Consider the following 13,976-nt stretch of genomic DNA (forward strand, 5'->3'; position numbering starts at 1 on the left):
ATAGCGGAAAGGATCAGGAAGAAAAAAACAAAACAAAACAGATAATTGCTCTATTATTCTAGCAGAAAGCCTTTGCAGCTGCTTGGCACCGACTCATTCCTGCCACATGGCGCCTCCCACCTCGTCTCCTGGATGCAGGAGACGAGGAGGTGTTTTAGGCTGACCTCCTGTGACCCCCGCGTCGCAACACGTCCGAACGGCGCAGCTCATCTCACACGGCCTCAGGCAGAGGGCAGCGCTCCAGGCCTCACCTGAGCCTCCAGGTGGCTGCACAGAGGAGCCATTAGGACGAGGTGGGCTGACGAAGGCTCATACCACCAGGCCTTGACAGCAACTTTCCATTGCGATTTTTATTGGCGTTCACATTATCCTGAAGCCAGTGACACAAAACAGGCTTTGTTTGCTGAGGCCAACAAAGCAGAGCGCTGACTCTGAGACTTGAAGTCATTGTACATGGAGCTAAATGTGCCTGTCTGTGTGCTTGACCTGCACACAACGGGATATTTGTGAGGGCTAATGAAGTCCAACTGTGCGTTACTGAACTCCTTCAGTGAGTTGGGGGGTGAGGTGTGTGTGTGTGTGTGTGTGTGTGTGCGTGTGTGTGTGTGTGTGTGTGTGTGTGTGAGGGTTATTCCCCCAAGCTCGACTGCAGCATCGATCTGGCCGCCGCAACAACTGAGCCTGAGAAAACAAATGAAAGCTTTTGTGGAACAGCTGGAGGTTGTTGTTAAGACAGCGTGGCTCCAGCTCAACTCCCTCATTTACACAGCCTGACCGAAAAAAGCAAAACAAAGCCGTCACACACACGCTCAGTTGCTCAGTTGGACCCTCCGTGCCTCTGATTACTGCGCCCGTTCACGGTGGCGTTCTTACGCAACGTCTCCACATTGGTGCTCAGCCGGAGTTTAACGTTTCACCAAAGTTTGGTTTCAGTGATGGGCGAGCAGAGCTGCTGTTTGACTTTTTCTATTGCGAAAAAGGCAGTTTTTGTAAAATAAAGGGAAAAAAAGTTGACATTCAGTTCAGTTTATGTATACAGCGACAATTCACTACGAATGTCGCCTCGAGGCGTTTTATGAAAAAGTAAATTCGGTTCAACTACACAGACATTCCAGTTGATCCCAGTTATCAGGCTCAGTTAATTATTCAAAGTTTAAAAAGTTTCTGTCTAAGGAAACCCATCAGGTTGCACTGAGTCATTGACTTTCAGCGTTCGCTTTTCTGGACGAACACGTAGCGACAGTTGCTTCTGTTGTGTCGTTGACTCACTACATTCACTTCCTTTTTGTGCCATGACATTACTCTACTTTGAGCTGGTCAACTAAGGCAACGCTGACTGATGGATATGAATGATTACTTGTTGGATGGCTGTCAATTTGTTCTTTATATTTGTAGCAGAAAAAAAAGAAGAAAAAACCACAAATATGGTCTAAAACGGTCTTATTCAAAAGCTGACCTTTTAGCATACATTTACATTTAACTTGTCACTATATGGATAAGTTAAATGTCTCGTCTTTTTATGTGAGAGGAAAAAATGAAATCCCTCTGTTGGTTAAATAGTATTTGGTTGCAGCTCTTTTATATTTCATATTTATGATCCTTTATATTTTATCTTGTGTTGTCAGTCGATTAAAAAAAAAAAGCTGATTAACCATTATCTAGGGCTGTGATTAATCAGACTAATCAATAATCATGACGATTAGCGATAATTAATCACTAATCCTCATTATTGAAGACAACGACTGGACAGTTTGAACATTTGACAGAATAAAACCTTTTTCATTCATGCAAAGCGAGCAGTATCCTCTGCTTGTGTTGTAATTCAGCTCCGTTTATTTTTAAAATTGCAACAATGCATATTAATGAACATTTTCTTGTAAATACATGAGACTGTAGCCAAGTGGCTAACTGACAAACACAAATAATACCGAAGAAACCTGACCAAATACAATACTACAAAGTAAATGATGAAACGCATCTAAACTACATCGAGGATGCAACCACAAGATGGAGAGTTCATAATCATACTATCATTATAAGAACTGTGTGTTTAGCATTGGCAGTGTTTAGCATGCCGTGTTTCTGTGTGTGCAGACACTGAGGTGTGTGGGATCGGCTGGGCCAAGTTTCAGTCCCACTGCTACAAATACTTCAAACACCGGCGGACGTGGGACGCTGCGGAGAGAGAGTGTCGTCTGCACGGCGGCCACCTGACCAGCATCCTGTCGCGGGAGGAGCAGATCTTTGTCAACCGTGAGTCTGTCGCAGGAAGAGCTGCGTTGCTTCTTCCGCTTCACTGACCAGGCCGTCCGTCCATCCATCTGCAGGTCTGGGCAGTGACTACCAGTGGATCGGCCTGAATGACCGAATGTTTGAGAGAGACTTCAGGTGGACCGACGGGAATCCAATGGTGAGCCGATGATGGCGGGTGATGGGTTCAATGATCCGAGTGGACCGGATTGAGCAAATTTTAAACTTCCAATTTGTTTTTTGTTAGCAGTGAAAAAGGGTAGAATTATCAAATAGTTGAAACAAAAAACTTAAAGGGCCAATATTGAGTGAAATTGGCTTTTTTCATGTTGCCCTCAAGTGTTGCCTTGATTTTTTTTTTCATGCATGTTTGAGAAATATTTTACTCTCCCGGGGAAACCATTCAGCTGAGCAGAACACCTGGGTGGACCTAGCCCCGCCTAGGAGGACAAAACTCCTTCTTGGAGCTGCAGCTTCCAGCCTTCCTCCTTACAGAGCTGCTCCTTCAGACTAGCCTGCAGCAATTAGCAAACACCTGGTGGAAGTTCACCAGCTCATTATAGGAGCTCCAGCTCAGAGCAACGCTGTAAAAACATTGTCAAAGGGTTAATAGAGGAGCCATATTGTGACGACTTCCTGGAGGCAGAGTGTTGGGGAAAAGGTCAGAGTTTCTTAGAGACAGAGGCCCAATTTCAAAACGTTAAATTACCAAGTCAAATTTCTTTTAAGTTATATTTGCAACATTTTTCTGACAACTTGATATGAAGCCACACTGTGTGGCTGGAAAATACATAATACCAGCCTTTTGACATTAGTTACACCTTGTTTTTTTTTCCTTTTTGTTGTAAGAGAGCCCGGCAGACTGAGGTGCACGGCTCACAGGGAAAGCACATCCTAACAATCAACTGTAGAGCAGCAGGCTGAAGCAATTAGCTGATTCTACTTCTGACAGGCAGTTAATCTGAATCTAATAATTATTTTCTGCTCCAGAAATCAAAAGTGCCTCAGGATGTTTAGATAAAGGTGATCAGATACTGTTCAATCTACTGATTACAGCTATAAAACACACACACACACACACACCTCCACACACACACAGATCACATGCTGGAGAAACACAGGAATTTGCTGTAAATTACTTTTATAAGCAGCTTACACATTAAGCATCATGTAAACACACGGAATCTGGAGAGATTTTTTTTCCTCAGCGTTCTGCAGATTGCTGCACACAGCCGCAGTTTAAGAATTTAAAACGTTAACTTTTTCTTTTCTTTTTACCTTACCATAAGACGGAGTCTGAGTTACGGTAAAATATTTGCTAACAGATGACCTAGCAATACCGTGACACACGGAGGCCCTGACGACGGACCTGCAGACCTGTGTTTGTTTGACATGGAACCCGAACACAGCTGCACATGTGTGTGTTCTGGGAGAACTGGGCTGCATGTGGGCCAGATTAGTTGATGTGAGCAACAAGAAAAATGTTGTTTTGATGTGTCATCATTGAGGAAGTGGACACACCCAGAGACGTTAAACCTGCAGCTTCACTTCTTCTCACTACCAGCGCCATCTGAACCAAACCACAGGACCCTCTTTGTTTGGGTGTTTACTCCAACCTACATGAGGCTTCAGCTTCTCCACCCCTGATCTCTGGGTTATTTTGCCAGCGCCACCGTCTGGTGGCTCAGTGAAATACATCCAGCTCCTGGTGAGAAAAAAGAAGAGTGATGGTAGCTGCTGGTGTTTTGCAGCTTCACTCCTGCATGAGTCTGCAGATGTTAGAGATCAGTTACTATGCAATAACTTCCAGTTTTCATTTACTCATTAAGCTTCCGGGTACATTTTGTACCCTTTTCCTTTCATTCATTAAGTATGGTTGGCAGAATGAGGAAAGAATCCGATGCTGACTTTTTTCAAGTTAGACCGTTCAAAGAAAAATGAGCCTGCAAGAAATTACTGGAAAATAAATAATTGCAGCAGCATATTAGAACCGATGTAGGGAATAAAAGAGGAGTACATTTTCACCAAAAACTAAGACATTTTTAACTATAATACTTGGAAATATCTGAGTTTGAAAAGTTGAAAATTTGCTAGAAAACCCCCCCTGAAATTTTTTAATTAAAAAATTTCTAGAAAAAAGCCAGTGAAATGTTTCAGTTTCAAAGAGTCAGCATTTTATATTTTTGGACATTTTATTTATTTATTTATTTATTTATTTATTTATTTATTTATTTATTTATTTATTTATTTATTTATTTATTTATTTATTTATTTATTTATCTATTTCCAACAGACAAAAAGTGAAAACAGGGGGGGAAAAATAATAAAAGCAAAACAAATGATTATGCCCACTGCATGCAGTTTTCCATTATTTGCTCAAAAAGGACACAAGATCTGAATTTCAAAAGTCCAATCTGAGTATAATATCGTGATATTTGAGCGTCTGATTGTTGTTTGACTAAAATTCATCACTAAAATGAAACGTGTTCTGGCAGCAATATGACAACTGGAGGCCCAACCAGCCGGACAGCTTCTTCCAGTCGGGGGAGGACTGCGTGGTGATGATCTGGCATGAGGGGGGGCAGTGGAACGACGTGCCCTGTAATTACCACCTGACCTTCACCTGCAAGAAGGGAACAGGTGGGCTCCAACCCGCAAGTCCAACCTTTCAGTTCCCTCATTGGTCAGAACTACTCTGAACGTCTTTCTGTAGCGCCCCCTGGTGTCGGAGCACAGGCACACAATATGCTAGGCTGTCTACACTTCCAAAACTCAAAATTGTGTTTAGTATTTTTGATCTAGTTTTTACAGTAAATATAGTTTTTCAGGGAGAAATATGAGCTTGTTATAAGCCAATAATTCCTCAATGTTGATAAAGAGAAATTACTAGTTCCATTGGCAAGTTATTTTACTTATAACAAGACATTTTTCTCATCTTAAAAGTGAAATAACCTGACAGTGGAACAAGTACTGGTTCATTAATATTAATGAATTATTAACTTAAAACAACCTCCTATACTTACTTTGAAGATAGCTTTGTCCTATTTGAAGTGTACTAAAATAACAAGTTATTTGCACTAGAAAATAGTCTACAAGTCTATTTTATAGAAATAGATTGTGTTTTTTTTGTGTGTGCAAAAACACAAAAAGAGATTTTGTGTTGTTGCTGTGAACATACAGCATATATTTACAATTTGACAGCAAACTTTATTTTCACTCTCAGATGCTGCAAACCTTCCTTGCTTCCAGATATTCCCTCTGATACCAAGATAAAAAATATTGATACTTTTGATACCATTGTATCTACAGCTGAGGGAGAATGACTGAACACCCAGTAGCTCAGACTGGTTAATTTTATCTCTCTCCAACTAACATATAATGTTTATGAGTTGTGTTTAGCTGTAGCTGCACTGTCCATTGCTGATGACAGAACGTGTCCGTCGCTCTAGCTGCTCTCTGTTTCTCACCATCCAGTGGCCTGCAGCCAGCCGCCTTTGGTGAAGCACGCCGAAGTGTTTGGCGCAAAGAAGCCCCGCTATGAGATCAACTCCCTGGTCCGCTATCACTGCAAAAAGGGCTTCATCCAGAGACACACCCCAACCGTCCGCTGCTGCGCCAACGGCCAGTGGGAGACGCCCAAAATCACCTGCATGAGTCGTAAGTGAGCTCAGAACGGGACTGAACGCCTGCAGCACTTATTCTGCTGACACTTTTTTTCTTATCTGTCTCTCTCAGCTGCGACCTACCACCAGTCAATGATTGTTGAGCACTACGGCAACCAGAGGGAAGAGCTACAGAGGAACCACATCCATCACACCAACGGCCAAGAGAAGGCCAATCAGACGCAGGAGCAGAGCTACGGCATCCTGCAGAGCCTCTGGAGCCCCTTCCAGGCCCGAGTTCAGCAGCTGTTCAGGCAGAAGAAGCACGCCAACCAGGGGGATCAGCCCGGTCACTGAATGAGTTGGAGGTTTTTGTTCGAGAATCGGCAAACAGATCAATGTGGACCGGCCTTGTTGGTCCGCAGGCATCGGTAGACAGAAGCAGTGTTGTTAGATCGCCTGTCTGTTGATGGATCTCACAAGAACAACATGTGAGATGTGTCAACATGTATTTTCTAAAAAAAAAAAAAAAAAAATGCAAACAAAAAACAATAGGATATTAACTGTAACACTTGGGACTGATTCATTTTTTTCTTTACTCAACAATTGTCTCAGTTTTCATACGTCGCAAAACTTGAGTCATTGACACTCTTTCTTGTTGCTTTAAGTTTTAGAAAATGTTCGTGCTGAGGACACTTTGCCAAATACGTCACAACATGGCAGAAGGTTTCGTATGTGGATGAGAGGACTCTCTAGCTCTACCTTTTATAGAGCAAGAAAACACAGTTTTTTGTAAAAGCACACCAAGAAACTACCATTTTTGTAATAACGTTTTGAATATGGTCAATATAAATTACATTCCTAGTACCAGAAAGACTGCATAGCATATGAACCACTAGTATTCAAAGTGAGGGCTAGATGAGAAGTGTTTCAGTCCAATCCAACAGGCAGGCTGGAAACGGTTTTCCCAGATGACTTTGGGTCCTTACAGCAGTACGATGCACCCTGGCATGCAGCAGCAATAGAACAGCTTCAGTCACGCATCAATAAATGGATGTTGTTGACTTGACCTCCGAATTCCCCAGATCTCCAAAGAACTGAGCATCTGCAGGTTGTGCTGGACAAATGGAAGGATTGTTCTCCACTTCTGACACCTGCTGAGTTTACCGCTGATGTGCAGGACATCACAGCCCACCTCTGTGGTCCAGAGGGATCCAACATTCCTCTGGTCAAAGGTGTTCTGTCAGAAAAAGGGGGACGGACACAATGTTAGGCAAGCATGTCATAATGTTATGCCAGGTTGATGTATGTCATCATTTAAAGGGGCAGTATTATGTATTTTCCAGGCACATTCAAGTAACTGTGTTGCCTTCAGTTTTTATAAAAATGCTCTATATATCAAATATGACCTAAAAGAAACATAAAGTTTGCATGTTCCATAAAGTAATCTTTCTGGATGTGGCCATGGAGGGAGCTGTGATGCCCACCAGAGAGAATGTGTTCAAAAACAACATATCAGTTAGCTGAGCAGTCGCACTGGTGCCTTATTTAATGCTTAAAGGATAAGTTACTCATAAAACACCAAGATCAGTCAGACACAGCCTGTTGGATCCTTTTATACAGTTTGATTGATTATTTTTTTATTTTAAGGTGGTCATTTGCAGAGAGGTTGTGAGCAGTTGCTATCTTACCTGCACAGAAACAAATGCAGACCGTACATTCACTGGCCAGTTCCAATGCCGATCTAAAACAAGTCCAAAATATTAAAAGCAGATCACTTTTCAAATATAAAATTATAATATATAGAGCAAATTTTATCTTTTTCGTATTCTAACCGCATAGTTGTTTTTACGATTTGTTTTCTCTTTAGAGTTTTTTATGTTGTTGGGGTGAAAACGTGACATTAATGCACACAAAGATATAAAAATGGAATATTCAAAATTTGCAGTGTGTGCTGTTCCGGTTATTCTTGAGCTATGTATTATGAAGCCATCTGACTTTAACTTATTACATACTTTTACTATGAATGGACTGTGATTAAGTAAAGGCTGTTGGGCCAGAGGTGATTTATCCTTTATTATCATTCTTAATGTTTACAGATTTTTGCCTCTCATCAATATGAATTTAAAACATTGTTACCATGGTGCATTACTAGGTTGTTTTTTTTTGGTTTGTTTGTTTGTTTTCTGATACACACTGTATGTGTTTCGACATGGTGCAACTCAAAATCAGTGCAACAAATTGACCGAACCAGTTCTTGTAGTTTCTCCATCATGAGTTTTTTTTTTTTTTTTTTTTTTTTTTTTGTCATCCACATGCTGCACAGCTGGGATCTGTGTTCTGAAGCCTAGAAATAACAGACAGACATAAACAACCTTTTCATGCTCCTTTTGAAATATTTTTCTACATCATGTCATTACTGTACTTGATATATCTGTGGCGCAAAAGGCTTATTTTTTATGTAATCATTGTTCCATCCATTTTTAACTGCGCAACATCTCATTATCGGTGTTTTATTGTATTTGTGTTTAAAGTCGAGACGTTGTAATAAAACTTTTACAGCTTTTTGAAAAAGGTGCTGGTGGGATTTCTTGCTCTTTGCTCTCATCTCCCGCTCTACAGTCTGCACACCTTCTGATGTAGAATCAGATGAATATGAACGGCATGAAACTAGACCACAGAAATCATTTCAATATTTGTTCCAAAAAGCATGAGTACTGTTTTGACGGTGAAAAAGCAGTTTAATCAGGCCGCTATTATGATTGTAGTCTCATTTTTATTGTAGCTGTTAGTATTTGAAGTCACTACAAACTGTGGAATAATGCGAAGGATCCTGAGTGTGTGCAGTTGGGTATTTCTGGTGATGCTGGTCTAAATTCACTTCAGAAACTCAGAGATGAGTAAGTCCCACAGATGTTCTAGAATTGATATTGTGTTCTGAAACCTCCATGATGCGTCCCGACTGAGCAGTGACCACACACACACACGACGCACTGTCTGTTTCTGCCAAACTTCAAATTAATCAGTAATAGATAATCCTGAGGAATTCTTTATTTTTCTTAAATTGAAATCATAGAACATCAAACACTATAAAACACTGTTTTCTCTCTTACTCACCGGAACCTACATTGTATCTGTATTTCAGATATTGTGGAGATTGGAGTCAATCATTCCGCCAGGCTAACTTAGACTGAAAGTTATTTTGTATAATCAAAATCAGGAGGAGGCAGATTTCATGACCTAAAGTGACTGTAGAACCAAAGACAGTCCTAACTAAAACATCTTCATGTTGTCTTCCTGTTCACTCTGTCGGACGATTTAAATCTTATTTTATATTACGAAAAGCTAAAATGAAAAAAGACAAGAAATGAAGTTGCAACAATCCATGTTTAGCAGTTTTCTTTTATTGTGTGATACAAAATTACAATGCCGAAAAATAAACAAGAAAAATAAAAAAGTAAAAGCAAACAAAACAAGGAGAGCTTTACAGATGACACTATGTATTAACCCTTTAACTGCCATGAGGACGCCGGTGCATGTGACAGTATTTGGGGTGACAATTAAAGGGTTAATCCAATGCTTCAAAGAGAAATCAATAAGAACATGATGTAATCTGGATTTTCATGTTGGTGTAATTTTTTGCAGCGTCATTTTTTCAAACTGAGGACCGGGTCATTAAAAACTCTGGTCAGACTGACGGTTTGTTTAAGATCTTCAGTGATTCCCTCAAACAGCTAAACTCAGTCACAGAGGAGCTGCTGTGGGAACATCTGAATCATGCTGAACAGCTGAGAACTCTGATGTCTTTTTTTTTTCTCTCTCTCAAACTTTACTGCACCTGAAGTGAAGAAAGCTGATATTGTTTGCTATTTTCAGCTGTTTTTCTTCCACACAAACTGTGCATGAAACACAAAAACTCATTTTATTAGATAATCATGCTAGATGCCTCTGATACCAGTTATGGTAGAAATGTTGCAGATAACCTGAGTCCTGGCAGCTGACTTCTCATGTTTAACACAAACAGCCTTCATGAATCCAGTGTCCGACTGGATTCATGTGTTTTCATGTGCGTCAACATGAAAACCAAGACGTCACCAAAGCTGCTCTCATTCGCTTCCTAAAAGCAACCTTTACTTTGGCAGGAAGCTTGAACTACGGTTACAGAACTGAGTGTAAGGAGCTCGGTGAATTGGCCCTGTGTTCAGTGGAGGTGTGACCCCTCCCTGTGGAAACACACGTGCTGCATTACTGCATGACTCAGGAACTATCCGTCTGTGGAGTCAAACAGCCTCCCTCTGGCCAACGTTGGTTTATTTTATTTTATTTTTTTCTATCTGCTGTAAAGCCTGCCTCATTAGTTGTCCTCCTACGTGGTGATGGTGGGCACATGAAGATGCCAGGGATTATGATGCGTTTAATTGACTTTTTATTTCAAGATCTTAAAGGTTTCCAACTGGAACGACGAAGATCCCCAATGAACAAAGAAAAATAAAATAAAATACCCCGACTGACAAACATAGCTAAGCGCAGAAAAATAATGGCCTGACTTGAAGCTAAAGCAGCGCGCTTCGAGACAGGAGAGGAGCATAACGTAACATATGTATGGCATCAGGACGTATTAAGGGCTCTGCATGATCGGGCCCGAACGCCCAAATCAGTAGTTATTGTCGCAGTTGCGGCACAAAAATTGCATCACTTTGTTCTCATCCTCCTGCTGTCCTCCCTTTCTTGCCCCTCTAGTAAACTTCACGGCCTCCACTCGAAGATTTTGTGAGATTGCTCAGACTTTTGTGGGTGTGTTTGTTTATGTGTACAACAGCCCCAACTACTCAACTACTTCCACATTTTTCACCCAGAAAAAAGGTGTGTGTGAAAACGAATGTCCCGAAACCACATGACTCTGCGTCAACCGTTCGACTTCATCCCAACCGTGTGGGGCCTTCACAGGCGCTTATCAGAGCGTTGTCTGAGTGACCAACAGTCAGTCCAGACAGCGAGTAAAGGTCACCACACAGGTCAACATTACCAACAATTTATCAACGTGTGTCAAGATTTTTGACAAACCTCTCTACATCTGATGCGCGAACCTCATGAACAAACATGTGTCCCTCTTGATGTCATAATTCAGCTCAATAACTGCGTTCCTTTCAGAGAGCTGCAGGTTTCATTGCAGAGTGCACCATGGAGGAAGAGGAGGAGAAGAAGAGAACAAAGTGAAGAAATGCCCAGAATATCAATACTGTTTCCAGATCTTTGATATTCCTGAGAGATACATTTTTCACACTGGGAAACAGCTCGTTTCTTCAAAATGAGCTCTGTCGACTGTTCTGGAGCCACACTCTTACTCGGGGTATCACTGTCACTGTTGCCCTGGATAGTCATAAACATCCCGGAGGGGTGAAGAGCATCCTGGCTCTAGGAGTACAAATGAAAAATTTGACTTTGCAGGCGCTGTGGTTGGGCAGTACAACAGAGTAATTAGGGGCTTTATCAGAAAATAAATGCATAATAAAAATAAGAGAATAAGAGAATTGTTATTGTACGATTTTATTCTCAAAATAGGATTACTTTATTCTCGTATTATTTCGACTTTATTCTCACAATATTATGAGAACAAAAGTATGGCTATTTATTCTCATAATAGCTACTATGGCTTTAATCTCATAGTTTATTTTTTTTTTTTTCTAAGTATGGTCCTAATGCTTCGTTATGGAGCAGAGATATGAATTAGGAAACAGAGCTGAAATTGGGCTGTCACAAGGTCAGCTGTGTAATCATGCAAAATATAATCTAAAAGTAAAGTATCCTAAACTGTTTTAACAATATATTAAATGATAAACATTGTATGTTTTGTACAAGTTACATTTTGTTCCATATCTGACATATTGTGTGGAAGTGTGGAGTAGTAAATGTAAAACATATGTAGATTTACAGAACAGAGCTGTTAGGAGTGGGAGTGGAGATCCCACAATGCAATATTTATACAGTTAAACTTATTGAAACTTCATGAGCTGAGTAAAATATTTTTAGATATATGTACAAAGTGAGACATTAGGAAATAATCCCGCCGAAGCGATTTGACGCCGAATAAGCCGATGTCTTGTTGTGGATTCTTGGTTTATTTTTTGTGCGTTCAGAAGTTTGTAACAGTCTGAATATCTCAGATGGTGCAGACATTACAAGTTCACATTTCTTTCTGCCTCACTTCATTCATGATTCCTTTTAGTCGTTACATGAACTATCCATATTTATGACTGGGTGAAAGAAATAAAAAATTTAACTAAATGAAATAATGTTCAGTAATTTGTCTGGGAGAGTTTAGACATCATGTCAGGAGCCACTTAATGCCAGCACATCTTCATCCAGTGTGTGACCTCAGCTGACTATGTGCCATCAACATTTTGTCACCAAGCGTTTCCTCTTTAATCTCATCCGGCCGTTTGTATTTTCATCTGCCACCCAGGGAGTGGGCTGCACACTTTCAGCACAGATTTAGATTTTATGAACTCCAAACTGTTGATTACGGTGGAAATCCGAATTTATCCGTTGATGGAAAAGGAAAGACATTATTTCTCTTTGTTATGAGCACCGAAAAAAAAAAACAGCTGCAAAGATGTCAGTCTGTTTCTGCTTCAAATAAAGGCAAATAAAGGTTGAAGTAGGTTTAGACAGGTTCATGTATTTTTACTGTTTGAACCTTAAATAACATGGCAAACATATCCTGAAAGTAACTTAAACCTAAAAGTGATATGAATTGAGCCAAAAAGTCATAGCAGGATTTTGGTTTGATCTGGTTTGGAGTTTCAGGGTTTCAGTTTTTGTTTCTATGCATTCTTACTAACTGTGTGTTAATCTCTGCTGATTCTGGTTCTGCTTTGTGTTTATGAGTCATTTCTGTCTCAGCTCTCTCCTGCTCCTTGCCTCTACCCCAGCTGATGCTTGCTGCTAAGCAACCACCTGTCCAGCATACACATCTCCCTGTTAGTCAACCCTTTATCAGATCCTTCAGGGTTTTTTTCCTTCCTGCTGTGCTGCAGCCAAACTCACACCAGAACTTTACAAATTCACTAAACTACCCAGTTTAGCCCTCAGAATCCCAATTACTAAATAATTATGCCGATTGGTTTTTGGGTACATTTTTTTTTGTTTTCATTCACTTCAAGCTACATCATGTAACTTTAACAACAATATATATTTTTGACATATTTGCAAAACTGTCACTATGTGGTGGGAGTGTAATATGAGACTGTGAAGAGATGGAGCTCCACTACTTCTTCCCAGTGCTACTATTGATGTCTGAACTATCTTAAAACAACCAATCAGAGCCAAGGGGAGTGTCTTGGTGTTGTCAATCAAGCTCGTGTACAAACAAGTCTTTTTGTTCACATGACAGCAGGTGCATCTGGCAGAAACATAGTCTGGATGTGCATTCTCCAAAAATATGTTTTAGCAGTTAATTAATCAGATGTTATTTGTTGATTGGATAGTTTTTAATCCCTTAATAAATACATTTCAAAACTGAGTTTTGTACTTAGTTTATCTTCATCTCAAATTCAAATGTATTTAATGATCTAAATCATGTTAAGTGTGACAAAAGCAAAAACCTCAAAACAATCCATAATACTATTTTACAGCATGTCCTGTATGGGTTCTTTGATTATCCTGGAAATGAACTAAATTTAAAAATCTTAAATTGTTTCCTTTACTAATTTAAACAACTGAAGCACCTAACTCAAAGATTCCAACTTTAGGGAGCATTAAAAAAGGAGAATCCTTTAAATTAAGTCATAAAATACAGCAAACACCATTTCATCTAGTCTACATCTACAGAAAAAAAACATCTGATGAAGACAGAAAAGAGTCATTTTTAACTTTTAGAACAGGTCATGCTAAAAGTATTGAGTCCAAAAGAATATAATGACAAGCATCAATAAGGTTTGTTCTGCTCTTTTAACTTAAACCCAGTAACTGTATCAAAAATACGCTTTATCACAGCATTGACACAAAGTTGAGAGTAAATCTTCTGGAAGCTGCTTAGCTGTGTGCTTCTTATAGCTGAGCCATGCTCTGAAGCCAAACACTGTGACGGCCTACAGTCCCTGCATCGCTCTAGAAGTGACAGCG

At 40.1% G+C, this 13,976-nt stretch overlaps 1 protein-coding gene across 1 annotated transcript in view; it reads left to right on the forward strand.

The window, feature by feature from the left end:
• The window catches only part of vcanb (versican b), a 33,026-nt gene extending 24,626 nt beyond the window's left edge, over nt 1–8,400 (forward strand). Inside the window, exons 13-17 of the mRNA XM_044095874.1 lie at nt 2,095–2,253; nt 2,328–2,410; nt 4,746–4,890; nt 5,725–5,907; nt 5,986–8,400. Of these exons, the coding sequence (XP_043951809.1) occupies nt 2,095–2,253; nt 2,328–2,410; nt 4,746–4,890; nt 5,725–5,907; nt 5,986–6,209 (794 nt within the window). The 3' untranslated portion in view covers nt 6,210–8,400. The remainder of the gene's footprint in view (nt 1–2,094; nt 2,254–2,327; nt 2,411–4,745; nt 4,891–5,724; nt 5,908–5,985) is intronic.
• The last annotated feature ends 5,576 nt before the right edge of the window (nt 8,401–13,976 follow it).

This window comes from Gambusia affinis, linkage group LG17, assembly GCF_019740435.1.
Source record: "Gambusia affinis linkage group LG17, SWU_Gaff_1.0, whole genome shotgun sequence".
In the NCBI taxonomy this organism is placed as follows: Eukaryota; Metazoa; Chordata; class Actinopteri; order Cyprinodontiformes; family Poeciliidae; genus Gambusia; species Gambusia affinis.